The sequence below is a fragment of the Wyeomyia smithii genome, chromosome 2, assembly GCF_029784165.1.
Source record: "Wyeomyia smithii strain HCP4-BCI-WySm-NY-G18 chromosome 2, ASM2978416v1, whole genome shotgun sequence".
Taxonomy (NCBI): domain Eukaryota; kingdom Metazoa; phylum Arthropoda; class Insecta; order Diptera; family Culicidae; genus Wyeomyia; species Wyeomyia smithii.
The window spans coordinates 167,701,137-167,728,887 of record NC_073695.1 but is presented as its reverse complement, the minus strand read 5'-3'; the positions used below and the strand labels follow the sequence as shown (position 1 = coordinate 167,728,887).

Below are 27,751 nucleotides of genomic sequence, written 5' to 3'. Positions count from 1 at the left end.
ATGTATTACAAAAACTGTAACGATTGAATTTAAAATCATCTGTCTGGCATACGTTTATTTGCTTTTGTCGAAAGCTTTTCTTAACACTTTATGCTTTGTAGATATACCTTCAAAATACGTGCCAGTCAAATGATACAAGAATTATGACGGTACTTGTGTTAATACGAACTAATAAAATATAATTTTTACAGTTTTGTTTCCGAATAAAAGCTTTGACCAAAGCCAATCACAAAGTTTAAATGGAATTCCAGAGGCTAGTTATGGTTTTGTATATGTTGCTCATCCCAGAGCCGTAACACATCTTTCATGGCGGAAAACAAGCAAATATATGCCAAAAGGATCGGTATCAAATATGCTGGTGACTTCCTGCTTAGACAACATATGTAGAGTATGGGTGGAAACCGTTTTGCCAGACGATGGGCTGGTTAATATGAATCAGTTCGATCCTTTAGCCTCACAGAACCCAAAGTTTAGAACCCATAGGCACAAGCATCGTTTTATGCAACGATTGAAGCATATGAAAACGTGTTTTCACATCAGGCGGCACGCAAAACATAATGGTGCTACTGGTTTTAATGGAATGGGTGCAGGATTCGGTGGACCAGGTGCAAGTGCTGGTTTTGGAAACGCCCCCATACCAACGTTACCTTCAACCTATAGTGTGCATGATTTTCACTCCTATGGATACCATGGAACTGGCATGACTCCAGGATTACATTTCCATCTAGCCGCATCCATAAATGCGGAAACCGATATCCCACTTGTGCCATCAATGCAAACCAACGATCCTTCAACACAACCCAGTTTTATTTTGCATTGGCTAAACAACAAGGAGATGCATTTCTCGCTGCAAGCAGAAAGTATTCTACAGGAAATTACTAGAAAAGTTATTGAGAAGGAAGATTTAATATCTGGACCAAACAGTGAAAGTCACTCTGACGGATTGCACGAGGAGGAACAAGGTAATGATGAAAATAAGCGACGTCCGAAGATAAAAAACATGTTATCGCAAGAAGAAAGCAATAGCGATGAGCACCCGGCTTATCCAACTAATCGTTCTCATTCAGTTGGAGGAGCTTCGCATGCAGGACTTCCTAGTCAACATTCGTTATCGAATACAACATCAATCAACTCGCTTGTTAACGATGGTAACATTCACGTAACAGATTCACTGGACATGAAAATCGAGTGTCTTTTGCGGGACTGGCATCACAATCCAGATTTACTCTTTTCTATTCATCCAATCGATGGCAGCTATCTGATATGGGTTGTCGAATGGTTAGACGAATACCACCCAGGATCATTTCGACAAGCACAGGTTTCATTTTCTACCAGGATTCCATCCGCTTTCCCGTTGGGCGATGCAATGTCAATGTCCACCACAGTTGCACTTTATAACACTAGCGGAAACCTTGGTTTTCGAGATATGATTGTACGTGGACCTAAACCGACTAATAGTACTGGAAGTAATGCACCAGATATTGGCAGTGATATTGTGACTTCATTACCTAGTGTTCAAGAAGAAAACGAAATGAACGAAGACAAAAACGAGGGAAACGTTGGTGAAGCACAGTATAATACAGGCAATAAACATGAAGCTGATTCGATGGGAAATGAACATATGGGAGAGCAAACTGATATTCTTACCGCTCCACCTTCTCCCACAATATCTATGGTGACCAAACATTCAAATGGAACGTTAAATTTGTGGCAGCTTACATTTGCTGATAGAAGTAAATTTTCGCAAGTGTTAAGTATCGGTCATGCTTCACGTGCCTCAGGCCATCGATTCCGCGTGAATGATATAACATGTCACCCAGTATTACCATTACTGCTTACAACATCACATCATAATATACCGGACATCCCGAACACAAACGTTAAACGCACTGCGGACGGTTCAGATTTAAAATTGCACCGTTCAAAAGATGTTTGTACGCCGTCCGGTTTTTGTTCTGAGTTGATTCTTTGGCGTGTTGATGCTGTTGGTCCACTGTCCCAATCTGGGGGTGTTAGTGAGCTAGCGCGTATTAATTCACCAGAAATTTCCGCCTTTAGCAATGTAGCATGGATACCTACGCTGCTGCCAAGTACAACATTGGGCAATTTGAGCAACTCTCCATCTGCTTGTTTTGTTGCTAGCGACGGTGAAAGTCTTCGAGTCTATCAAGCTGTTATTGATGCACGAACGTTGTTAGCAGAGATATCCAGCTCCGAAAGACGCTTCCGTCGATTGGATTCCATGGTGTCTCTTTCGACGGAATCATCATTAGATCAACTGCCAGGAACTCATTCGGCATTGCATGATAAGATCAAGATTGTGTCGCAACAATCAACAGCGCGGCCAGGTTGTATAATCCAATTAGATGCGATCGACGATGCATCACATGATTGGCAAAACACTCAGTTGTTGCATGTTTTTCAAGAACAACTCATTACTGGGGAGCGCTCAGATGAACCTCTCATCATTGGGAATGATGCCAAACATGCTGGTTTGATGGATGGACAGATGGGTGCGATGGTTGATTTGCAGAGAAATGCGCAATTCGAAGAACCGTTTTATTTGGTCGTGCTAGAGCGTACCCAAAACGGAACAACTATCCACATGTGGCGAATAGTCATCGCATCCCAACCTACTGCACCTGATGAGATGAGCAGCAGCATGATGTATGTTCCTGACAGTAATCTCGTGCAGGATTTAGATGATCCAGAATTTATCCACCGAGCTTCGATGGCAGGTATTCAAAATCCGGAGGATGTAAAGATACCTACCAATCACAGTCCACATGTGAATATTTCAACAACGAAAGTTTGTACTCAGGAGTTACCTTTACCGGATGGAGTTGATGTTATTCATGCAGCTCCAGCAGCTGGCCATCTAAGCTCATCGTCGATTTATCCAGCTTGCTTCGCTCCATACATCATTGTGACAGCTTGTTCCGATTCGACCGTGCGGTTTTGGAAATGTAAAGTTTTCAAAAATGAAAATGAAAAGGTTCGATTCACCTACGAATGGTGCGAATGGGAGATGATACGGAAAGATCAAGAGTCGACTATCGATGTGAATGGCCAGCTACTGCACATAAGCGCTGCATATTCGGGGCGAATTGCTTGTGCTTATAAGTATGGGAAATCTTTCACTAGACCAACGAAAAGTAGTGATCCGGAAACACGCTATGTGAATTTGTGTGTAGCCATTTATGAATGTGAAAGCACCGGTGGAAGTGAGTGGGTTCTTGAGGATACTATTCACCTAAAAAACATTCATTTACCTAGAATACAAGTAGATCCGCATTTGGATCTCAGTTATTTGTACGACAATAAAACATTGCAGAAAAAACAGAGGCTAAATCAAATGTTACAAACATTATCCCACGACGATAACCGTTCTGCACGTAATGGAGATGTTACTCCTGAGGGTCATGTAAAATCCGGTTCTAGTCTGCTTGCCGTTCCAAGTTTTAGTACTCTTCAGTCATTAAGAAAAAGTATCACGGAGCATGGTAATACTTGTCCTTTAACGCAGAAGCATCTGGTTCAACTTGACTGGGTCTCTCAGGAAGACGGATCACACATTCTGACCGTTGCGGTTGGCAGTAAAATTATGCTTTTTACACCTGTATCTAGTGATCTGGCTCAGTCCAATATGAAAGCAATGAAAGAATCACAGTCATCAAATCGTCCATTGTTGCGTAAAGCAAGCTCGTTAGCGCAACCCCATTTCAATGATGAAATAAGATGGATGAAGTTACGACAGATTGAACTCCGGACTGCAGACAGCTTACCGCCTTTGCCCATGCAAATTTCCTGGGTGCGAGATGGCATTTTTGTAGCAGGCATGGATTCAGAAATGCATGTTTACTCACAGTGGAAACCGCAACTGAACGCAATCAACCATATGGATATTGAAGATCTCTATGATAATCGATATCTAAAAGATGAAGATCTTCGCTCACTTGCTCAAGAAAACACCCAAAGGCGCTTAGCAAATGTTTCATCGATGCCGGTGTTGTCACGTGTTAGCTCTATCAATCTACAAATGCTTTCTAACGATGGTAAAAAAAGGAAACAAGGATCACACAGCACGGGCCATATAACCAATAGTATAAATGATCAACAACAACCAATTCATGATTACATGACTGATTACGGACTTTTCGAAGCATCTCGTATAGCCTGCCCTGTTTTACCACAATACCATCCGAAACAACTGATGGAATTACTCAACTCGGGTAAGATACGTTGGGTGAAGGCTATTTTGGCTCATTTAGTGCGTTGTATCAGTGGATCATACAGCGTACGTGGCGGAGGATGTGACGAAGAGAGCCTCAACAGACAGGTATATATTAATCATTGGATTCCGTAGCATAGACATAGTAGCAGTGAGTTTGCTCTAGCGAATTGCGATACACATAGCCAAACGTGTGTGGTTTGAAATACATCACATTTTTTCTGGTTTATTTCCTGTTATGCACATGTTGGATTTTATCTTGTTCCATTGTCCATTTTGTTCTAATCAACTTACTCATTCTTGTCGCGCATTTTAACCCTTTTCATGATAAAAATGCAACGAATGCATCCTTTATGTATTCTTGTTTAGTGTTTATATTGTTCCGCTACAAAAAAAAATAGTTCATGGAGATCTAAAAGTTAATTAAAATTTATAATGATGCAAAAAAATTGATGTACGTGATTTATTTACATGGGATTGAAAGGTAATTCAATTTTAACACTTGCATCATTTGTATTGTGAACAAAAAAAATCAAGAAGTGTTTGAAATATTGTACAACATGTCTTCAGGAAAGCAAACCTCTATTTTTTCAATTATTTAAAGAAATTGAAACTTATACACAAAAAATACCATAACTTACCATTATCCATTTCATTCTTCGTGTATTATCTACTCTTTTTCGGTTACGTGTTTACAGCGTGGTTGGTCTAGATCTCGCACCCTTTCTGTTAGCTGTCCGGCAGGCACTGTTAGTCCTCTTGAAGCGAGAGGATCGACGACACAGGTGCGGATTAATTTTATTTTTGCCCATTTCAATCTATATTTATTTTATTGTTGAATTACAATCTATTACTTTTCCTATGAAAATCTTTTGCGCTTTGTAGCTTACATAGACCTTTTGTTAACCAAATAAATGTTTGAATGAAAAAATCTACGCAAGCATCGTCATTTGACATAATTGAGTATCCACAAGTTAGCATGTTTTCACATAATGGTAATTAGCAGTTAGTTTATATTAATTTAAATATAATCTGAAATGAATTCACTTCAAAACGTTTCTGTCATAGTGACATGTTATTATATATTTAATTTTATGAATTGTTTTCCAGACAGAATGGTTATTTTCAGAAATTTCAGTTTTTAATTTTAGGGAAAGTTTGTAGTTTTGTTCTGTACGGTTTGTGTTTCAATGTTATATTTTTAACCCCGTTATACTGCCCATAATCGCATATTTGTAACATTTGCAAAATTGGTTGTTCGAGCAAATAGCACTTTTATATTTTGAACTTAAATGCTTTGTTCCCAATATATTCTTGCAAATAGACACTTTAACTAAACTTGGTATCATGAAGAAAGCACTACTTTACATTCTGTATACATTACTTTTGAAGTCAAATTGGTTGAAATTTTTGCAATGATACATTTATGCCGTCACTTTCAAGCTACTTTTGAAATATATCACAGGGAAAATAAAGTTTTTCATGTATTCAACAAGCATGAGCTGAACATCAGAAACGGGTCACCGGTGGTTGGTTACCGGACCAGAATAACTTCCGAGTTCCAAAGAATGCAGATGTGGATTTGGATGGAAGCTTTTTTGATAAAAAAGTTGAAAAAATTAAGTAGGGTGACAATTATGCGGTTATTTACGCTATGTGACAAAACAACTTGGTATTTTTTACGACTTTTTTCACACAAACATGGGCATATTTTTTCAGATGTAAAAAGTACATACTATTCTAAGCATTTCCCAATAAATAGCACGAAATCCATAAAATGTCGAATGTTACAATTATGCGATCACAGGCAGTATAGGAGGGGAGCTCATTGCCTCTCTAACAAGTAAATAATCATGAGTTAGAATCTTAGTAGAATCAATCGGGCCGTTCGACTTTTTACGCATGGGTTTATTCTCAGGCTACCTTCCTTACCCCTCCCCTTACTTACTTACCTTCCCTCACGTTATGATCCAGAAAAAGGTCACATAGGGTTTAATGAATATTTCTCTAGGAAGTTATAATTGTTAAAATTAAGCAGTGGAGAGTCTATATAGACATGTAGTAGAGAGAATGGTTAAAACTATAAATACCCGTTACTTTATCAATGACGGTGACAAAGTGATCTTCTTCCTTTCCGTAACAGAAGTCGTTAGAGATGCAGAGGTAAGCTCGCTGTCGGACAACACTTTCTTCTTTCCTTCCCCATCCGCGACCGTGAGGCCTATATCGATCTATATACAGAGCAGAAGCTACTTAATCTGACCGTATCTGATTATTTTGCTAGGTGTTAAATATTTCTTGAACGCGAATTAAATCTTCGGAAATAATAAATGTGTCAGCTAACATATTCGCGGTTATTTTCACTCATCGTAGCATAGTTAACATTGAATGTAAAATCTAACAAGTATTCGTATTACGCTTTTTTACAATTCAATACTCAGCAGCATTCGCTGAAAAGTTAAGCAAATCCCTGATTTTAATAAGTCAATTTGTCGAAGATTAATTGCCCAAGTATACAATCATTTCATTCTGCTAACAAATATGTACAGATATAGCACTCTACACATATTGTATGTAATATAGAAGGGTGTTTTATTTTATACTGAGCAGTATATTCTGTCTGGAAAATTAATTTTAAAGGAATCGGTAATAGGCGTATTAAGATGAATAACTATGCCACAATAATAATTGGATATTTCATTGGCGAAACAGTATATTTGCATTTCAGATTGCTGCTCAATCTTGGTAAAGAAAATTTCAAATGCTACTGACATTCAAATAATAAAAAAATAGATTAGGGAAACGACTTTCCGATTTGGCCAAAAAGTTACATACTTATTTACTATAACTCAACGTAAAGTTTCTTGAAGTCCCTCAGAAATGATCTTTTTTTATCGTCAAAGTTCGCAAACGGCTATAATTGCTATGCCACATTTGATTAAACGCTTTATTTTTTGTTTCGGTCTAGGCTTGTGTCTATGGCAATTATTTTCTAACCTTTGAAAAACAGTTAATAACGAAAATTAAACATTCCCGATTAGTGAATAAGTAAGTAAATTTTCAGTTAAACTAGTAGTCGTTTCGGAACGATTCGCACACCGGGTCTTCCAGCTTGCAGATTTTGTCTTCACGAAGGCACGACTTCGGACAAAGTGGAGAACATATTCTCCGTTTTTCACGTGAAAAAAAAATCTGCAACGCTGGCAGGTCCAATTTGTACGAAACGTAGGAAAACATGTGAATATATATATATATATATATATATATATATATATATATATATATATATATATATATATATATATATATATATATATATATATATATATATATATATATATATATATATATATATATATATATATATATATTTTTTTTTTTTTTTTTTTTTCAATATCGTTTAAATTAGTTCGGGTTGGATGCGTAGCTAAATTTTAAAGTCTACTCGTACTGATAAAAACTGCAACGGCTTTATGCATTTCACTATATTTAGATTCCAGAGGAGCTAACGCTGGACTATGCCGAAATAACTTCGATTCCACCATTACCATTATGGACTTTATTGGCAGCTGATAGAGAGACGGTTGGAATAACTGCCCAACAAAGTGAAGAAGTTAAGGTAAATACATATAAAATTGGGGTGATCACATGTTTCAAACAAGCCTCAATTTCAGGATTATAACGAGCTTTTCGAGAGCAATGTAGTGGATGAATCATTAGACGATTTGTTGGATGAAGAACCCGATATATCTCGCCATACTGATCGACGTTCATCTTTACCTGAAAAACATTACTTGTCGCACTTTGGTCCTAGGCAGGGTCAGCTACTGTCACGACTTTTGACCCATACTCATCTCCCAGGTCTTTCTTCATTGGATCAAATGCACTTACTGGCTTTAGCTGATACAGTTTCTACTTGCAACACCGATTTTGCCGAACGTTTTGCTATTGATGCAGCCAAAACAGCGATCGCCAAGGAAAATCTCACAGGCGTTCCGAGTACTGAAAATGTATCTACTGATTCATTGGACGATTGCGGATTAAGATTTTTACTTGCAATGAAACATTATAACTATTTACTCCGTTGTTTGCCAATAGTTCAAAGACAATCCTTCCAAAGACAAGGAGTCGGCACAGCTAATGTTGTATGGGCTTTTCATTCAGAAAGTGAGGAAGAGCTGTTGAACCTAATCCCATCTTACGCCAAAGGACAACCCAAATGGCATGTGCTGAAAGAACTAGGTGTCGGTTGGTGGCTAAGAAACAACAGTTTGTTAAGGCAGTGTATCGAGCGATTGGCGAAGGCTTCTTTCCAAGCAAATCAAGATCCATTGGATGCGGCACTATATTACATGGCTATGAAAAAGAAGTCTGTTGTTTGGGGTTTATTCAGATCACAAAAGGATGAGAAAATGACCCAGTTCTTTGCAAATAATTTCTCTGAAGATCGATGGAGAAAAGCAGCACTAAAAAACGCTTTTGCGCTGTTAGGTAAACAACGTTTTGAACACGCCGTTGCTTTCTTTTTACTGGCTAACTCTTTGAATGATGCTCTGGAGGTTTGCTTGACTAAACTTCAAGATCTTCAATTAGCATTAGTAATAACTCGTCTGTATGGAGGAGAACATGATCCTACTCCTCCAAGTTTCAAGAGATTGTTGTACGAGGAAGTCCTAGGCTGCGACAAAAACGGCGAAAACCAAGATCTCAACCGATCGCATCCGGATCCGTTCCTACGATCAATGGCTTTGTGGCTTTTAAAAGATTATTCTGGTAGTCTCAGTACTCTGCTGAACAGTAACATTGGTTGTATGCATCCACTGTTTGATGACGATAACCCAGTTTCCCACGGGGAGGGAACTCACTCAACCAATCCAAATGTGTTCAACTTTTATGTGTATTTGAGAACTCATCCGTTACTTATTCGTCAGCACATTGCATCCTCGGCTCAGGATAAGAAACGAACACAAGTAGTTCTAGCTGGTTTCAGCTATGGAAGTGAAACAACTTCGATTACGAAACCTAACGTGGCAACCGATAAACAGATTCAGCTAGAGGATTCCATAACACCATTGGAGCGTCAGTTATATTTTACTACGGCTCACGCACATTTCAAGGCAGGATGTCCAGCGTTGGCTCTGGATGTTCTGAGCAAACTACCATCGAAGGTAATGGATCAGAATTCAACTAGCCAACTGCAGAGCCCTAATGATGCTAAACTACAGTGCAATTCGATTGCCACTGGCATTCTAGATTGGAGCAAAAGCAGCCAGGGCGATTCAGGAAAAGAAATAACTGACTCAATTGATTGGGGCGCTCCAGCTTCGTCAACTGCAGTAGATTGGAGCACAGGAGCTACGGATGGATTTGACTGGGGTGCACCAGTTTCATCACAACTTTCGAATGGAATTGACGAGTTCAAAATTGAATGGGATGACGACGACAAACGAGAAGATGAAGATGGGGACAGTGATGAAGGTATACAAATTAAAAACCCTGTTCAAGGAAAGGACGACAACAACGAAATGCAAGACGAAGTTAATTCGAAGGGCACTTTGGATATAATGGCACAGCAGCTTAAATTTATTGCATGCTTGAAAATTTTGATGGAAGAGCTCTCCACGTTGGCCACTGGATTTGAAGTTGATGGTGGTCAGTTGCGGTATCAGTTGTATGTATGGTTAGAACGTGAAGTTGAAGCATTGAAACAACTTTGCAATTATAGCAGCGGAGATTCAGACAACACAGCAATCGAAGACAATAATAATGCGGATGCATTAGATAAAGACACACCAGTGCTTTCAAATAAGTTCCAGCACGATAAACCGACGCTTCATGAGATTCTTATACAGGAAAAGCAAGATTTTGAAGCTAAGGTTCAGCGAGCAGCTAGAAGAAAACGTTGGCTCAAAGCTAACGAAACTCTATTAAGAACTCTACTTAGCTACTGTTCCCTACATGGTGCAAGCGGTGGAGGTTTAGCGTCTGTTCGAATGGAACTCGTTCTTCTTCTGCAAGAACTCCAGCAAGAGAAAACACAACAACAACTACTAAGCCCATTACCATTCCCAACTACTCTTCCTCTATTAAGTGCCTGTGTGGCTGGAAATAAAACAGTGATAGCCGATCCCCTGCGTTATTTGCAATCACATACACATGATATGCTACAAACGATCGTCGATATGCGTAGCCCCCCACATGCTCTACGAGCAACATTCCCAAATGAAATATTTGTGTTGAGAGATTTAGGTGTAGCCTTATCAGCTTGTATTTATCAATCCTTATGTGATTCTGATACGTTCAGTGTGAAACAATTAACAGTAACAGAGGGGTGTCACAGTCCAGGAATGGAAACAATAGCGAAACTTAATGCTAGTTGTCAGAGTACCCATCTAATGGCCAATGCCACAGCGCATCAAAGACGTAGAAAATATTCGACTGATGAACCACTCGCAGTAAGTACTCCTCCTTCAAAATGGCCAGGTGTAACCAACCTCCGGGCGCTTCTGGCGCGTGAAAAAGATGAAGACACGCCTCGGTTGAATGTTTTACTATGCGAATCTTTCGTTGCTACCTATATGGCATTATTCGTGTACGCACTAACAACCTGCGATTGTCATATATTATTCCGGCTAGCAGGACAAAATTTCACCGATTATACATGGTCCACGCTGTATGGCGGAGGTGTAAAAAAACTTCTTCGTAAAGCAACGTCACATGTACAGGCTGTACAGCAGGTAGTGCAAGCGCAGGTTCAACAGGAAAATCTTGATAGTCCGATGGCAGAGGGAAGCGTCTGGGGTGCGGTTACCTCACTAACGAAACAGCGGGTGAAGCTAAATATGAAGCTCCTTGGACATTTTGCTGGACCACAGGGTCCAGCGAATATGAAGGAGGATAAACCAACTTATCGCGAGCAGTTCGTTCCACCCGAGATGTCAATGGTATCTTATTTCCTCACTAAACCAGTGCCCAAAGGTAAGCGAGTTCAATATTTCGGAATTTTACCACCAGTAGATTGAAAGCTCAGATTTGAACTATTACACAGGAGATCCTGACGAAGATGATTATGATTCGGCGGATTCAGCAGTATCTGACCTGGATGACGATGAGGATGATGAAGACGTATTCAACGATCCACTAAACAATGACCCAAAGGTACATCAAGCATCTGCTGCCGCCCGTAAGCATCGGCGTGAGAATGTGGAGCACTCAAATCCCAACTCATATTCTTGGTGCATTCTACGATTGGCACTTATTCGAGTTTCTCAGCATCAGTTACAAACGTTCATCAACATAGCAGGAATTGAAATGCAAGGTAATTGGTAATTTAATTTGTAGCCCAGCTTGCTAATACAAAGGTGATTTTCAGAATTGCCAGTTTGTAGCCCGCTAATACACGCTGTCCTGAGAGCATTATCATCATGGCAAGAATTGTTAAAAGAAGAATTAGAAAATCGTGGTCCAGCTTCTGTTGATTACATTCCAGGTACTGTTAATTTAATCAAAATTCTGAAAAATCTCACCATGGTTCTTTGAAGGTTGTTTCGTTGAGTCCGAAGCTAAAGGTCCTGCAATTTTAAAATATCGCTCGTTGTTGGAGAAATCGAATACTCCGTTTTCGCCATGTCTTTCATCCGCAGCACCCGCCCGACGTTTATGGAATTATCTTGTCCGTAATGAACTCGTTCAAGATATCTTCATTCGCGCAGTATTTGGTAAGAAAAAACCATCGTCCAATACAGTTGATACGGCGGTTGGCTCTATAAGCAACTCGGTGAACGATTCTGGTACACCAATAGGAAATGAATCAGCGGCCGTTGCTGGCGTTAGTGGTGTTCAAAACTGTATACAAAACATTCCTGAGCCTGTAAGAATCATTCATAAAGATCAAGAGCAGATTTCAGCGTTCTGTTTGAACTTGGTAAATTCAGGGTTGCTAGCATTGGCAACCCCAAGAGAAGTGCAAGAGATGGATATTTCATTACTACTAGAATCGCCAAATTGGATGGAAGATGAATGTGAAATGGACATAATGAATCTTACGAAAGATATCGAAACGATACCTTCCAGCAATTTTTTAGTAATACAAACAAGTAATGATAAGTAAGTAATAACGCTATTTTATATTTTGTATCATCTTCACAGTTATTTATATAGTTGCTTTGCTATCAAATGCAAATGTCACAAAAACTTCAACGAGCAACTCGTCTCCTCTAAACTCGAATTCTGTCATAGGGCCCGTAACAATAGAAAAGGAGTTAACTTTGGAGCGCTTATGTCTCAGTCAGTTCTCATCAGATTTAAGAGTTTCCAGCATCAATCGATTAGAAATTTTTTCTGCCATGGGATTTTTGAAAACGAAACAATCGATTTTTAGAGATACACTATTGTTGAATTGGTAAACAACCATAATTGTTTAAATCATCAAAACAGCCAATCATTGCATTTCTTCTCCAATACAGCCTACCAGTGGCGTAGCAAACAAGGCAAGGGGGTTCATGTTGTAGCTTAAAAGCGGCCAAACTCGATCGATATGATCGATGAAAAAATGCACAGAAAATGTCGCTATATTTTATTTATTGGCTTTGAATCGCTATTTTTTTTTTTTAAATTCGGTCTGGTTGGAATAGTGTCCCACGATTGAGAACTTTAATTGATCATTGTTAAAGTTAGGTAAATTAGTTTTAGTTTTATCTATAATGTACGAGTGAAATGGGAATTATATCGAAAGTTTGGCGGAGGTGAAAAACATATCACCCAATGCCGTATTTGCCAACGTTATGGCCATGGTTCAAAATTCTGTAACATAAACCAAAAATGCCTTATTCGTGGAGACTCTTCTCACAAAATGGACACATGTCCCGTGAAAGAGAGTAAATATTTTCGCTGTGCGAATTGTAACGGCAACCATATGTCAAATTTTTATCAATGCCCAGTCCGTTTAGCAAGGCAAGGTAAACAAAATTCAATTTCGCCTAATGTTGGTAGTTCGAAAATGACCGTTAATATGGGAGGTAAGCAAAACACGGTAGAAAATAAAAATACACCTATTACCCCAGCTAATATTGCTACTGAAAATATTTTTTCTAATGTCAACAGCCTGGGGCCTATTACGGGAGGTAAACTTTCTTTTCTGCAACAGGCAATGTTCGATCTTATGAACGCCATGTTGCAGGCAAAATCCATGTTTGAAGCCATTCAAATTGGAACAAATTTTACAATTAAAATTGTTTCTAATTTAAAATTTAGCAATGATTTTAAATAAAACAATCAAAATTTTAATTCGGAATGCTCGCTCATTGAAGGCCAATGAGAATGAGCATACATCTTCATTCAACATCGTGCTGCCCCCATCTTGTGACGAAAGTTATTGGAACTTTGAGAATTGAAGTTCAAACTGAACTTGGGATTTTATTTATTGCCGCAGCATATTTACCATTCCAATGCACACGCGAGCACAAAAATTATTTTAAAGGTGATTTACAAAAACTCACCAGAAATCGTTCAAAATTTTTTATAATCGGCGATTTTAACGCTAAACATCGATCATTGAATAATTCTCAAAGTAATTTCAATGGGAAAATTTTATTCAATGATTGTTCCTCAGGATACTATTCTATTTTGTTTCCGAATACCTAGTCCTGCATGTTTTTCTTCTATAAGAAATCCATCAACAATTGATTTGGTGCTAACAGATCAAAGTCATGTATGTAGTGAATTGATCACACATGCTGACTTTGTCATATTGAAAATAATTTCAATAAGGAGGTAGATTTGCAAAACGAAGTGAATATTGATTCCGCTTTGGAAGCATTGAAATGTGTAATTATTGATGCCAGAAATTATTCTGTTCCAAAGGCTCAAGTGAAATTTTATTCACCAATAATTGACGAAAATCTTCAACTTCTAAATCGTTTGAAAAATGTCCGCAGACGTCTATATCAACGTTCTCGTGACCTTGTTTTTAAAACTATTTATAAAGATTTACAGAAAGAGATTAAACATACATTTACTCTTCAGAGAAATCAAAATTTAGGACTAAAGTTGGAAAATTGAAACCATATTCAAAACCCTTTTGGAAGCTGTCGAAGATTCTTAAAAAACCTTCAAAGCCTATTCCAGTTTTAAAAGATGGTGAACGTTTTCTTGTATCCAATGAACAAAAGGCTCAACGACTTGCTCAGCGAGTGAGAGTGTTCATAATTCAAATTTAAATTTTGTGAGTCCAATTGAAAATGAAGTCACATGTCAATTTGTTTTAATTTCTTCCCAGAATTTTTTACCTACAGAAATTATCGAAACTAACCTGAATGAAATTAAATCAATTATTAATAAATTCAAAAATATGAAAGTACATGGTGACGATGGAATCTTTAACATATTAGTCGAAATCTCAGCTCTGCAGTTTGAGATTGAGTCCAATTTAAAATGAAGTTACACGTCAATTTGACTTAATTTCTTCTCAGAATTTTTTACCTGCAGAAATAATTGAAACAAACTTGAATGAGATTAAATCAATTATTAAAAATTTCAAAAATATGAAAGCACCTGACGATGGAATCTTTAACATATTAATCAAACATCTCTCTGAGAGCACAATGGAATTATTAGTAAAATTTTTCAATAGTTGCTTCAAAATGGCATTTTTTCCAAAATTATGGGAAAATGCTAAAATAAATCCAATTTTAAAGCCGGATAAGAATTCAGCTGAGGTTTCAAGTTATCGACCAATCTGTTTGCTTTCTTCAATAATAAGTAAACTGTTTGAGAGAATTATTCTTAACAGAATGATGTCACACATCAACGAAAATTCAATTTTTGCAGATGAACAGTTTGGATTTCGCCATGGGCATTCCACTACTCATCAGAGTTACTAATATGATACTAGCTAACAAATCTGAAGGTTATTCCACTGGAGCTGCTCTTTTAGACATAGGAAAAGCATTCGACAGTGTTTGGCATAAAGGTTTGATTGCGAAATTGCAAACATTTAATTTTCCAATTTTCTTAATCAGAATTTTCAAAAAATATCTTACTGATCGAACTGTGCAGGTTGTCTATCAGAATTCAAAATCTGATAGATTTCCTGTCAGAGCAGGTGTTCCATCCGTCACGACAGCAACAATAAAAACGCGAATACATAGACAAGGCAAAATGAGTACATACATCACTCGCTACCTAGCAGTTCAATGGAGTGAGCACAGTTTCAACGATTCTATTCCCATTTATTCTATGTACGACCATTGAAGTGTTCAATTCGTAGTCCGCGCGATCATAAACTAAATTTAAAGTTAATAAAGGTAGTTTGCTAAGTGTTAATCACGTGTATTCCATCGATCGATCAACCGTATACCGTCCATCCTAAATTAATCCGGCCAGGGAATCGTGAACAAACTTTGAGTGTCACGGGTTTCTCGTTTCTAACCCACATCTTATGGTCCATTGATATGGAACATAAATTGGTCCTTCGAGCCGGATCACAGCATAGTGAATAAAAAGTGACCCAAAGGATCGGTCTCCAATTCATAAAAAGTTTCCTTCCAAGAAGGAATCATTCCAAGAACACGTGATGAAACAGCAGATCGGAAAGTACAGCCGTCGCGAAGTACAGTCGTCGCGTGCGCGTCGCGAGGTAAAAATAGCAGAGTCGATACAAGCGAGAACGTGTTCAAGGACGTTTTCGCTGCGCGTGTGCTACGTTGCCGTTTCTGTGTGAAAGAGAGTCTCGAAACGAACACTGTGTGAGAAAAGACCATTGAAAAAAAAAAGAAAGTGAAGTGAGAAGTTTCGAAATACCGCTAGAACATTTACCAATGAAACCAGTAAGAAATATGCTAGAAAATGAAAACCAAGTGGGCCAACCGCAAGAAGATCAGAATGTTCCACTTCTGAGTCGAAGTCGAGACAATAACACTCCAACCGGACAACTTTCAAGGTCCAATTCGTCCGCTACATTTCACAGATTCATTTGGGAGAAGGGAATGGAGCTGGAGCCGATGCGAAAATTGAAAGGCTTGTTCCGTCAGAGAGGACAGATCGAGCAGAAGCTAGTGAGGATTCAGTTGACTTTGCGAACGCGTATGGCGTTAGCCCAGTTGCAGTGCGCGGAGAAGAAACTAGTTGTAATCTACACCGGGTTCAGCCACTTCCATAGTGAAATCATGCTCTTGATTCCTGATGAAGCATCGGATGAGCAAGATGAAATATACTGCGCTTTTAAGGATCGTCATACAGAGTTGTTGAATCACATCCAGGAAAGAATCAATGCTGTTACTCCAATGCAAACCGTATGTTCATCTGTTTCCCCACAGGTTGTTATTCAACAGCAGCCGTTGAAAGCACTGAAAGCAATTATGCTAGTTGGCCAAAATTCAAGGCAATTTTCCAAGACCTGATGGCACAGTCCGGGGACTCAGAGGCATTGAAACTGTACCACCTAGACAAAGCATTGATTGGATCCGCAGCAGGTATATTAGACGCAAGAATAATCAACGAGGGTAATTATAAGCAAGCGTGGAAGGTGCTAACAGACCGTTACGAAAACACACGTGTAATCGTTGAGTCACACATTCAAGGATTGCTTACCCTAAGAAAAGTAGGAGGGTGGTATTCAAGACACGACCGCATGACGTTGGACTACGGTATTCTTATATTCCATTAAAACAAATAATAGAGAGAATTGCAACTCTAGTATTTGCTGCAATTTTATCTAACAGTGCATTTATGAATGCAGAGACGTTAAACGTTATAAATAATAATATATACTAGAAGAATGGATATCTTTTATTTAATCGCTGTCATTTCATACATATTCGAATCAAACCTTTGTTCATAGCTGCACTACCAAGACAATCATTTAATTGAGCGAATTGGTAAAATTTTCCTATCTAAGCAAAAAGCAAACTTAACGAAACTATCTGAATTTGGAGCTAGAACGATTCAAACGAAAATTTTAAATTTAAAAATTGTTTGACATTAAATCGATAAAACTCATGCTAGGTTAGCTCCAGCCCAGCATATAACTTCATGCATTCAAAAAAAAAAAAATACGTTTATTTCAATAACCTAATATAGCAAGAGCTCAATTACACGTTTTTCGGTAGTTGTTATCAAGGTTTTGGCGAGTGACAGGAAAATATCTTAACTTCTTCAATTGTGATTTAAAGCATTTCTAATTGTTTTGTTATTTTTCACGATAGCGACAAGTTTGTTTCTTTCTCTGTGTGCGAGAAACAAAATCAAAACCGCACACCGAGAAACGAAAATTTAATGAATGTTCATTGAAAAAACTTGCAACTCTTTTTACCAATAATTTATGGTACTCAAATGAACCTTTTTTGATCTAAATGAAATTTCTACTAAATAAGTGTTGATCATTCATAGGCAGTAATTTTTCCTCGATGAATAAAGACTGGCTGAAGAAGTTAAAATCGCTGCTGTAAAATCAAATTCACAACTGTGTTCGTTAAGACGTTTTAATATTTTTAATGACAATAATAATCTTCGATAAACACCCGCTATAGTTATCCACACACATGCTATAACTATCTATACACACTTTAAAACTATTCATACACACGCTGTAACTATAGATTTTTATACACACATGCTAATGCTATCCATACAGACGCTATTCCTATCCATACATCCGATACAACTATCTATACACACGCATAAGCTATCCAACCATGTGCTATTACTATCCATACATACGCTATAACTTATCATTACACACACAGCAGCTATCCACACACGCGCTATAACTATCCGTACACACGCTGAAGATATACACGCAATGGTTATAATATGCTACACATACTATGTCTTACACACGCTATAGCTAGCCATACACGCGCAACAGCTCTAGCTATCGATACACATGGGTTGGTTAGCTATCATCCCTATCATCGCAAATGTCATAGCTATGCAGATGCACATACGCTATATGTGCACACTGCACACACACTAAATGGCGGTAGCTTTCCTAGTGGCGGTGCTGGCTCGTGCAGTTTCTGGCTGTTTTCACCCAACGATATCTGAATTGGTTTACCGCTGGTGGGGTCCAACTCAGATCGAAGGGGAACCGAACTGAATGAAGAAATGCAGCTGCCCACTACCTCCGCCGCTGCTGCCTGATACCACCGCTCTGGTTCTGCTGCAGCTCAGTTTCGCCACTGGAATCAGCCACCGCTGCTGATTATTCAGTACCGTTCTAGTGGTCTTCCACTTGTTAACTGATGACTGCTATGATTTGATTGATTGATTTCTTTTGAAGGGACTTTAACCCCAAACGGTCATTTGTCCCTAATGACTGCTATGAGACGACGCAGGCTATTATATAGCCCAAAGCAAAAATCCATCCGCGAGCAAAGGAGAAGCGAGCTTGTGATTGGTTGAATGTGCACGACTTTTAACACAACTTTCAGCTAGTTTAGTATCGAAAACATATTTAATTTATTATATGACAATCTTGCACAATATTTCCCCTATCAATTAAGCCATTGGTGTTTAGAATCTGTTCAGTGGTAATGATAAAAGAAGCATTTTAAAACGGTGTTGAAACACCTGTTGCAGCTACCGAAAGCGAGCTCGTTATTGGTTGAAAGCTGCGAGACTGTTTACAAAATCAGATCGGTTGTATCCGTTAGGGTCGACTGTGCTTGTGAAGAGAAGTGGTGATTGGTTGCTCGGTATGATTTAGACAATCGATGTGATTTATCAATTTTTCAATAGTGTATCTCAAACAATAGGTTATTTTTGTTACATAAATTCAACCGTAAAAGAATTTCTGATCGGTTGATGCCAAAACCTCGAAATTCTGAAAAGAAATGGCTGATATATAAGCGCTCAAAACCTGACCAGTTTTCCCTGGTTTTCCCTGGTGGAATTACTAGTTTTTCAAATTCAGGTACCTAACTTCGATATAGACGTTAGTCCAACTTCAAATATGTCTAAAGCAACATTCAAAGAATTGGATGGCCTGCTAACTGAAGCAACCGGTCATGTTGAAGGCCTACGGTACCAAAAACAACAGTTGACGGGTATCTCCGAACACATCGTGGTGCATCTTATCGTCAGTGCCTTGGATGATTCACCCGCATGGCCTGGGAACGTACCCAGCAAAGAGGTGTGCTTCCAAAATACGAACAAAACCAGTTGTCAAGTGCTGGAGCAGTGTGAATCGTCGCAAGCTTTCTCCCAACGAACCGCCGTAAAATCAAAGGTTTCACCAGTCAACAACAAAATGCCATCGCTAAAGACCAACGCAGCTACTTCTTGACAGTGGGTCTCAAGTTAATTTCGTCACCGAGAAAATGGCAACCCGCCTCGGTTGTTCTAAAATGCCAGCAAATGTATCAATCACTGGAATCAATACCCTGAGAAGTGTAGCTCGTGATAAGGTGTTCGTTAAATTCCAATCGAGCTACTGAGACTTTCAAGCCAACATCGAGTGTCTGGTTACAACCAAGGTAACTGGAACTATTCGTAACCGAACGATTGATTTCAGCTCCTGGGAACTTCCTGAAGGCATTCAACTCGCCGATCCACATTTCTTCCAGCCAGAATAGGTTGACATGTTAATTGTTCTTTGATCTTCTAAAGCCCGATCCAAGGATGGTCAAAATCGTATCAGAGAATTATCATGAGAGAATCCTATTGGATTCTGATCACGCACAATACGCGATGTTTTGTATCGTCTCTCGAGAAGAGAACTTGTGTGACAAATAAACTGCCGAAAGAATACTCCGTGAACTTTATAGCCTGGTAACTGTATGCGAGTTTGTTCATACGCTTTTTCGATTCTCTCATCGGTTTCAATCGGTAATTCATTATTGTCTCCCGATCCGATCGAGCCGTGGAACGAAAATTTTTGGTTTGAATCATTTTGTGAGTGTCCCGATAATCGTAAAATTGTATCGCAAACCAAAAGCTCAGAGAGGGAAAAAACTGCAAGCCTTAGACCAACTAAAAGGCAGTACAAAACAGGGATACCAGATTTACAGAATTGTCTGTGAAATGCAGATTTTCAGAGTCCGTGGCCGATTTTGTTTTTTCAAATGGCAAAGGTTTGTTGTTATTTTTGCATAGCTTACAAACTTTTTTCGAATCTATTTATATTTGCGGATTTTTATCCAAAATGTGTGCAGGTTTTTCTTTGCTCAAAAAAAAAAAAAACTTCGATATCGGCCAACATGCATCAGCGAACAAACCTTCGATGCAAATAAAACCGACGAACAAAGGAACATTAACAATGACAACAGCAAACAACATTTTGTTAAACGATGAAAAACCTATTTTACTGTCAACACTTGCGACTCAGAAAGAAACGGGGATAATTGTTCAAGCGATCGCAATCACTTCTCTTTTCCGATAATTATCGTCTCGCGATTCTTCTCTTTCGTTTTGACACTCGGATTCTATCAGCGAAGAGTGAATCATCGCTCTGTAGAGCTACTGGAAATTACATCTCTGAGAGAGAATGAATTATCTCAGCGAATCTCCGAATTGGTTCACTCGGACTGGCATATCGTACGATAAATGTTAGAACCGACTGAGAGACGAAGTTGACTCACACGCTGAAAAAGATCGAATGTTTATCACCGATTTTATCGCCGATCACCATCATAGGTCCGATCAAATAAGTCTTGGTGACAATTTACCACAACTTCGAGACATTCATCTTGGATGGGTGGTAGCTGGAGTAATAAACGAGCCGTTCATTTCGAATGCGACTATTCAACACGTCAACCATGCTTCGATCGATTCCATCGTGGAAATGATGCATCAATTTTGGTAGGTGGAGGAAGTATCAAACGCATCTCAATTTCCATCCAAACAGCTGTCCTGTGAAGCCCATTTCCTGTCGACTTGTATGCGCGATGCAACGGGTAGGTTTGTCGTAAAACTACCGTTAAAAGAAAACCTCAACCGGTTGGATTATTGCCGTTCTTTGGCACTCAAGCGATTCCTTATGTTAGAAAAACGATTGGAGCGTAATCTCGAGCTGAAGCAGCAATACAATGTTTTCATAAGGGAGTATGAAGACCTCGGCCACTGCAGAGAAGTTAAGGAAGCTGAGGATCCTGGTAATATGGATACGTACTATCTGCCGCATCATACAGTATTACGACCGTCAAGCTCAACCACGAAGTGCCGTGTCGTATTCGATGCTAGTGCCAAAATAGACCCTTCAAAACTATCGCTCAATGAGGTTCTTCAAGTAGGACCAGTTGTACAGAATGGAATATTCTCTATTACGCTGCGATTCCGTAAGTACGCTTATGCATTTTCAAGCGATATAGAAAAAATGTACCGGCAAGTGTTCGTTGCGCCGGAAAAACGCCGATTCTTCCGATGCTTTTGGAGGTCTGACCCGTCACATCCATTAAGGGTTCTCGAGCTTAATACCGTTACTTAGCTTGTGCGTCATACCAAGCAACAAGGTGTTTGGTACAATTTGCCAAGGAAAAAGGTTCCGAGTTTTTCATCGGCTCTCGAATCTTGACTGAGGACTTTTACGTTGACGATGCGCTTTCTGGCACTAACACGTTGGAAGAAGCTCTCGAAAGCCATCGTCAATTAAAAGAACTGCTAACCAGAGGTGGTTTCCATATTCACAAATGGTGCTCCAATTCGGCAGAGTTTCTAGGGCACATTCCTCCAGCCGACCGAGAAAAGAAGGTTCCTTTTTTCGAGTACGGAGCAAATGAATAATTAAGGTGCTTGGATTGTTGTGGGATCCTGACGGCGAAGTCCTCATGATAGCCAATATGCCGAAATGTTCTTTTCCGGATGATAAGCTAACCACAAAACGAATGATTTATTCCGAGGTGGCAAAATTGTTCGTTCCACTCGGACTGTTTGCGCCAGTAATTGTCATGGCCAAACTGTTGGTGCAGCAGCTTTGGAGAATATCAGCTGGATGGGACGATCCCATCGACGAAACCATCCGCGAAAAATGGGCTACTCTGCGCGCATCCCTTCCAGACCTTGGACGCATTTACGTTCCAAGGTGTGTTATGTTCCCGAATGCGATTGAATATGAGTTGCATGGTTTTTCCGATGCATCGAACGTGGCGTACGGTGCATGCGTCTACTTGAGAAGTATTTTCACCAATGGATCCGCCAACCTACGTCTTCTATGCAGCAAGTCAAAGGTTGCCCCATTAGACGATGTCTCCATTCCTCGTAAAGAGCTCTGTGCCGCTCATCTGCTTTCGAAATCGATTAGCCAGGTCGTTCCCGCACTTCAAATGAACTTTCGAGAAGTTGTCCTCTGGTCGGACAGCACCATTGTTCTAGCATGGCTGAAGAAACCGATAGATCAACTCCAGACGTTCGTAAGGAATCGGATTGCTTTGATACGAAGGGATACCAATGAGTATCGATGGAGTTATGTTTGCTCGGCCAATAATCCCGCCGATATCGTTTCTCGGGGAAAGCTGCAGAAGATTTAAAACAAAATATTCTCTGATGGAGCGGTCCAAGGTTCCTGTGTGAAGTAGAATATGACGTTGAAGACACCGAAGAGATTTTGGAGAATAATCTTCCCGAACTGAAAGTCCACGTCATATCCGTATCAGCTCACGATTCGTTTCCATTCTTCGAAAAATTCAGTTCTTTTCAGAAAATCCAGCGTACCATGTGCTACGTTCTACGGTTTATTCGAAATTGCAAAAGGCCAAAGTCTAATCGTATGAAGCAAGTACATTTTTCCATCGAAGAACTACATCAAGCATCCGAAGCAATTGTCAAGGCGATTCAACAAGCACATCTTGGGGACGAAATTAAGTGAGTGATTTTCAACCAAACATGCAAGCGTCTTGGTAACCTGCGTCCAGTGTATGAAAACGGCTTACTACGAGTTGGAGGGCGATTAGATCGCTCAGTACTGCTGTTTGCTGCAAAACATCAGCTTATACTTTCCGATAAAGATTCTGTAACAAAAAAACTTATTAGAACCTTGCATGTGGAGCATCTTCACGTCGACTAGGCCGGTTTGATCAGCATCATTCGTCAATTCGGCTTTTGAACGCTAAATCAACTGTGCGACAAGTAACACGATCGTGCGTTACATGTTTCCGAAAAAAACCCGTTGAAACCAAACAGCTAATGGGAAATCTCCCTACCTCGAGAATTGTGCCATCACCACCGTTCGCAGCTACTGGCGTCGATTATGCCGGTCCATTCGTGGTTGAGGCAAGGTTCTTATCGTCCGAAGCTTGTTAAGTTCTACGTTGCAATTTACGTATGTATGGCGACAAAGGCTGTACATTTAGAGATCGTGTCCGACTCAACGACAAATGCTTTCTTGGCATCTTTGAAACGGTTCATTAGTCGGAGAGGAATGGTGCAGCAAATTCACTCTGACAATGCGACCAACTTTCATGGAGCAAGCAACCAACTGCACGAGTTGTATCGACAGTTTCAGAACCAACAAGAGGTGAAGAAAATTCAGCAGTTTTATGAAGTACACGAGGTTCAGTGGCATTTCATCCTGCCAGACGCACCGGAGTTCGGTGGTCTCTGGGAAGCGGCGGTCAAGGCGACTAAAACTCACCTGAAGCGAGTCGTAGGGAATGCAAGTCTCACTTACGAAGAAATGGCAACAATTCTAGCCGAAATAGAAGCCATTTTAAATTCTCTTCCGTTGTTCAGTTTGTCCAACGATCCTGCCGATCCACAGGTAATAACACCAGCACATTACCTCATAGATCGACCGTTGTCTGCACCAACTGAGCCATCTTTAGAAAACACCAGGGTCAGCCGACTCGATCGATGGCAACATCTCCAGCTCATGCGTGAGCATTTTTGGCGAGCGTGCTCAAGGGACTACCTTAATTCTCTCCGACCACGTAAGAAGAATACCAGAGCAACGTCGAACGTTCGACCTGGCATGGTCGTTCTTCTGCACGATGAGACGCAACCTCCGCTCAGCTGGAAACTGGGCAGAATCACCAGAGTGTATCGTGGTGACGACGGCTTGGTGGACGTATTTTCCAGCGGAGCAACATACCGTCGTTCAATCAACAAGGTCTCGATAATTCCAACCGAGGACAACGTCTGCTCTGCCCCGGTCCTTTCTGTTGATACGATGTTCCAACCGGGGGGAGAATGTTCCATCCGTCACGACAGCAACAATAAGAACGCGAATACATAGACAAGGCAAAATGAGTACATACATCCCTCGCTACCTAGCAGCTCAATGGAGTGAGCACCGTTTCAACGATTCTATTCCCATTCATTCTATGTACGACCATTGAAGTGTTCAGTTCGTAGTCCGCGCGATCATAAATCAAATTTAAAGTTAATAAAGGTAGTTTGCTAAGTGTTAATCGAGTGTATTCTATCGATCGATCAACCTGAGTTGATTCTGAATTAATCCGGCCAGGGAATCGTGAACAAACTTTAAGTGTAACGGGTTTCATGTTTCTAGCCCACGTCTTATGGTCCATTGATGTGGAACAGCAGGTGTGCCTCAAGGTTAAGTCTTGGGTCCAGTCCTGTACAACATATTCACTTCAGATCTTCCTGATTTGCCTCCAGGATGCACAAAGTCATTGTTCTGCGATGATATAAGCATTTCCGTAAGAGAAAAATGTCTTCGTGTCATATGCAGTCGATTGCAATAAAGTTCAAATATATTTTCTTCCTACTTGCAAAAGTGGAAAATTATTGGAAATCTTAAAACCGCTGGAAACGTACCCACAACCCTCCTTCCTCGTTTCAAAAGTCGTCAGTTTATATAGGATAGGTGTACAAAATTTTGTTACATTCCATAAGGCGCCATCCACATACCACGTGGACAGATTTTTAACGATTTTGACCCCCCCTCCCCCTCCGTGGACAACTGCCCATATGAATTCTAAAAAAATTGTATGGACCGTGGACATTAGCCAACCCCCCCCCCCCCCCCTAAAGGTGTCCACGTGGTATGTGGATGGCCCCTAAACAATATCAGTCATTGTAAATTTCCACCTAACAGTTGTTAGCTTACTGTTCTCAAGCTTTAAGTCATTATTTCAAGTAATACCATAGCTAGACAACATACTTTATGTAAACGATGCAAGTATTTTGGTGTATACTGATATAATTTTGTCGTGAATGTGAATTCCGCACATTGTACCGTTCATTATAGCTTGGTACAATCTCACTCCAGAAGGGCTCGAAAAATGTACAGTTTGGAAAAACATTATTTTCTGAGCCAACACAGGTTCAATGCATAATATTTCCTCACCAATGAGCAGTAAGTTGATGTGATTTATTGATCCTGTTGGTTTCCCTGGGACACGTTTTTCACCTCGTACCTTGAAACATTATTTAAGTGGAACAGTTCACTGATATTTTCTATATTCCATTTAAAATTGTGAATAAATATGTAACGTTTCATAAAGTATTGAATTTGAGGTATTAGGTTCAAGAAATCTTAAGTAATTTAACATACAAATATTTCCCTTTTTTGGCTCAATCTCACCCCGGCAGACGGTATTTATCATAAATACTTAAACTACTAACACCCCCCCCCCTTCCTTTTATAAAAAAAAAAACAAAAAAAAACAAAATACGCATTTCGAGTACGGTCCCTATATTTACAGTCTGACGGAGTGGATTCGGGAACCAATTTTAATTTTTGTTATAACGGAAACGTCGTATAGAATCTCCATTGGCTGGTTCCCGTTATAACAGTTTAGATTGGTTCCCGAAACCATTCCGTCAGTCTAGTAAAATATACAGTGACTATAATTTCGAATATTTCGTTTCAATACACAGGCGGCTCCCAGTTCGTCTCGAGGTACGATACTGGTCTAACAAGCCAGTGGTCGCAGGTTTGAGTCTCGGCTCGGGAGAAACTGTTAGTGTCAGTAGGATCGTAACCCCGCTATTGTCCTGTACACTAAACAGTTGGCCGCGAAGTCTGTGTATAATAAATAGAAGGTCAAGCTCCGAATCGGAATGTAGCTCCAAGGTTAGCTCTTTTACACAGGCGGCTCCTTAAGCTGTTAAAAATATGTTCCCTAAGGAACAATGGTTCTTTCTCAGCGTAGTGATACATGCTCTGTATCCTCTTTGTTCGTACGATTCTTGTGCGTCAGTGGATCGCTTGTGTGAAATGCCAACTTTGCATATAGGAAGTTGCGCCGTTCATCAAGGAAAACCATAAGGGCGAAGACGCGGTGTTCTGGCTGGATCGGACGTCGGCCAAAGCGATCGTTGGAAGAGATGGAGCGGCTGAATATCGATGTGGTACTCAAGTCAGCGACCCGCCCAGCTGCGTCCCATCGAGAATTTCCGGGTAAATCTGAAGCGTTTTATATGCCTCAACAATTTTGTCGTAAAAACTGAGTAGGAATTGATAAAAAATGAAAAAAAGAACTCAAAAACAAACTTTTCGTCCGCCATGTTGCTGGAAGGCTGCCAATATAATTATCTTCAATGGAAAATTTATCAAACTCCATTATCTCCCCTTTTAATTTTTTTATCACCATCCGAAAAAAACCAATATTAATGCAAACGTTATTAATTTGTGTTTTTTGGATTTTAAACCTAGAATATGTTGTACAGAGAGACATGTATAAACTTTACTGAATTGAAACTCATTTGGTTTCAGACATCCACTGAATGCTAGCCTAAGCGCCGCACAAAACTTTGGAACACCGGCCAGTCCACAACCTGGCATTGCCGGACAATCCGGCCGTGGAGCTTCCGTGGTAAGTCTCTGCAACTCATATCAGGTATATTTTCTGTTGTACATGTATAACAACACAGTGCTTATTCAAATACATCTTGCTCATTATGCTACATATTGTAAAATAATCACACTAAACATATTTTCTATTTCCGTAGCTTTCAATCAAAAAATTTTCCCAGAGATTTTCAAGATTCATTCTTTCAGAAAAGTACAATGTGTTTAAACAAAGAAGTTGCGACTTTGGTTTTGTGAAGCACATTTGTTTGTTAGAAATAATCGGCGACTTAGGATTATGAAATCCAAGTATAAAAAATATTCGCACTGTCATTAACATAGTTTAGAAACTGCATCATCTCGTCGTAAAATTTAAGGCGGCACTCAAATAAAAAAACAGGTTGGGATTTTCACAGACCCCAAGATATATACTATACTTAGGGATACCATCTGGTCGACGTTAGAAATCAGGATACCTTTTCTCGGCCCAAATTTCATCAAACCACTTTGAATTGTTACGCATTAGTATATACTTTAAAAATTCAACACACGTAAACTGTTTCAACTTAAACTTAACAAATGCCAGCTGCTTTATGGTAACGGTCAACGCCTGAAAGATTCCTCTTATTAATCTACTGAGATTCCAATGAAAAAAAAAATCGTTCGCAGTGAGCGTTGCGACCTGGAATCGAAAAAACTTATTTAGGAATTTAAAAAAATTCTTTTTATTGCCACGCAACAAAACTAAATATTTTAGGAAAAATAGAACAAAAGCTAAAATATATAAAAGTTTAAATATATAAAAAATAAATCAGGACGCTCAAGAAGGACTT

General features: G+C 39.5%; 1 protein-coding gene across 3 annotated transcripts in view; it reads left to right on the top strand.

Annotated features, from left to right (window-relative positions):
* LOC129724417 (dmX-like protein 2) overlaps positions 1-27,751 on the top strand; it is a 129,164-nt gene that overhangs the window by 39,131 nt on the left and 62,282 nt on the right. Inside the window, exons 5-12 of one of the 3 annotated variants that reach the window (XM_055679298.1) lie at positions 192-4,339; positions 4,930-5,016; positions 7,725-7,850; positions 7,906-11,209; positions 11,280-11,549; positions 11,604-11,720; positions 11,773-12,337; positions 26,844-26,943. In XM_055679298.1, the coding sequence (XP_055535273.1) occupies positions 192-4,339; positions 4,930-5,016; positions 7,725-7,850; positions 7,906-11,209; positions 11,280-11,549; positions 11,604-11,720; positions 11,773-12,337; positions 26,844-26,943 (8,717 nt within the window). Of the gene's footprint in view, positions 1-191; positions 4,340-4,929; positions 5,017-7,724; positions 7,851-7,905; positions 11,210-11,261; positions 11,550-11,603; positions 11,721-11,772; positions 12,338-26,843; positions 26,944-27,751 lie in introns of all 3 variants that reach the window. The other 2 variants (XM_055679297.1, XM_055679299.1) reach the window with 2 other exon arrangements.